Source organism: Corvus brachyrhynchos, unplaced genomic scaffold, assembly GCF_000691975.1.
Source record: "Corvus brachyrhynchos isolate BGI_N302 unplaced genomic scaffold, ASM69197v1 scaffold5, whole genome shotgun sequence".
Classification (NCBI taxonomy): domain Eukaryota; kingdom Metazoa; phylum Chordata; class Aves; order Passeriformes; family Corvidae; genus Corvus; species Corvus brachyrhynchos.
In genome coordinates this window covers 7,504,590-7,506,719 of record NW_008238321.1, presented here as the reverse complement: position 1 = coordinate 7,506,719, position 2,130 = coordinate 7,504,590, and the positions used below count along the sequence as shown (strand labels likewise).

The 2,130-nt window shown below is 53.0% G+C and overlaps 1 protein-coding gene across 1 annotated transcript in view; it reads right to left on the bottom strand.

The window, feature by feature from the left end:
- The window catches only part of ACTB (actin beta), a 4,694-nt gene that overhangs the window by 1,408 nt on the left and 1,156 nt on the right, over positions 1-2,130 (bottom strand). Inside the window, exons 2-4 of the mRNA XM_008633458.2 lie at positions 1,737-1,865; positions 1,197-1,436; positions 228-666 (exon numbers count right to left, since the gene is read on the bottom strand). Of these exons, the coding sequence (XP_008631680.1) occupies positions 228-666; positions 1,197-1,436; positions 1,737-1,859 (802 nt within the window). The 5' untranslated portion in view covers positions 1,860-1,865. The remainder of the gene's footprint in view (positions 1-227; positions 667-1,196; positions 1,437-1,736; positions 1,866-2,130) is intronic.

Genomic DNA, 2,130 nt, shown 5'->3' with positions numbered 1-2,130 from the left:
AAGGCACTACAGAGCTATGGTTGGGACAGAGTCAACCTTTGGCTTTACTGACCCAAGTCCCTCAAACAGCTTTAGGCTGCGCAGGAATTGAGGCTGACTGGTGAGACAGCTCAAGTCTTGCTACAGACCAGCAGTAAAATGTAGTACCTCACTGTCATGGTCTCCCGCTTACCCTTCACAGAAGGAACACTGAGGGGCACAGGGTATCCTAGGAAATTTTGACTTACCCAGGAAAGATGGCTGGAACAGGGCCTCGGGGCACCTGAACCTCTCATTGCCAATGGTGATGACCTGGCCATCAGGGAGTTCATAGCTCTTCTCCAGGGAAGAGCTAGAGGCAGCCGTGGCCATCTCCTGCTCGAAATCCAGGGCAACGTAGCACAGCTTCTCCTTGATGTCACGCACAATTTCTCTCTCAGCTGTGGTGGTGAAGCTGTAGCCTCTCTCTGTCAGGATCTTCATGAGGTAGTCCGTCAGGTCACGGCCAGCCAGATCCAGACGGAGGATGGCATGGGGGAGGGCATAGCCTTCGTAGATGGGCACAGTGTGGGTAACACCATCACCAGAGTCCATCACAATACCAGTGGTACGACCAGAGGCATACAGGGACAGCACAGCCTGGATGGCTACATACATGGCTGGGGTGTTGAAGGTCTCAAACATGATCTAGAGAGAGAAAAGGAGGGGTTGAGTCAACAGCAAAATACAGGGCTCTTGCTACAGGTCTATACCAAGTCCATGCAAGTGGTTTTACTTCTGCCCCTAGATAAGAGGTATCTCTACACTCCCCCTCAAAGTCCATGCTTATCTCACCTGGTCTCCACCCACACCTGCCAGGTCAGAGCCTGAGCAGGGACACCACTGCCACAGACCCATCCACGTATCACAGCAAGGAACAAAACAAATGCCAAGTAAACTACAGTACAGTCACTCAAGGCTGTAAATGGATTAGTGTGCCTAGTCAGAAACAGCAGTTAGACAAGTTGCTAGTTCAGTCTCAGAGAAAGCCAGCTTAGAAGAGCAAACAAAACCTGTCAAGGTCCAGCAAAGAGGAGACTCAGGTCAGGAAAGGAAAACCCTGTAAAGATGGCAAAAAGGGAGAATAGTGGTGAAGGAGGAGAGAGGACAACACGGAAGAGGAGAGCTGGCCTGCAGCAATTATCTGCTGTAGCTCCAAGCTGCAGAGTTCTACACACCTGTGTCATCTTCTCTCTGTTGGCTTTGGGGTTCAGGGGAGCCTCTGTGAGCAGCACAGGGTGCTCCTCAGGGGCTACTCTCAGCTCATTGTAGAAAGTGTGATGCCAGATCTTCTCCATGTCATCCCAGTTGGTGACAATACCGTGTTCAATGGGGTACTTCAGGGTCAGGATACCTCTTTTGCTCTGGGCTTCATCACCAACATAGCTGTCTTTCTGGCCCATACCAACCATCACACCCTGCAGAACAAAGACAATGTGGTAAGTACGGCTGAAAAGTGGGTAACTCCCTTTTTCCAAAGCTAAGTCTCCAATTATTGTCCCTTTCCTGTCATGTCTATCAGGAAAGACATGCAGCCAGCTGCTCCAACACACACTGCACAAAGGCTCTGCAGGAGGCTGCATTCCCCACCAGATGTGCTGCAGCGCAGAGGCCTCTCATGGTACAAAGCCAAATAAAAGGGCTTCTTGTCTCTAGGGGAACAACTTCCACCAAACCCTCCTCTTTTTTGACAGATAACAAGCACACCAGCCACCTACCTGATGTCTGGGGCGACCCACGATGGATGGGAAGACAGCACGGGGGGCATCGTCCCCGGCAAAACCGGCCTTGCACATACCGGAACCATTGTCAACAACAAGCGCGGCAATATCGTCATCCATGGCTGGCTGCGGGAGGAGAGAAGGAGACATGAGCATCCCCGCTCACACGCCGAGCCCCGTCCCGCGGCGGCAGGCGGGAAGGCGATGGCGGGAAGCGCAAGCAAAGCCGCCAAGGCCTTCCCCACCCATTTCCTTCCTGCCAGCGCCGCTCCGCTTCGCCCGGCGTCCGCTAGAGGGGGCGACGCCTCCTAGATTTCGGCACTGCGTGGATTTGGGACAAAGGAAGTCCCTGCGCCCTCTCGCATTATTACCATAAAAGGCAATGGATGGA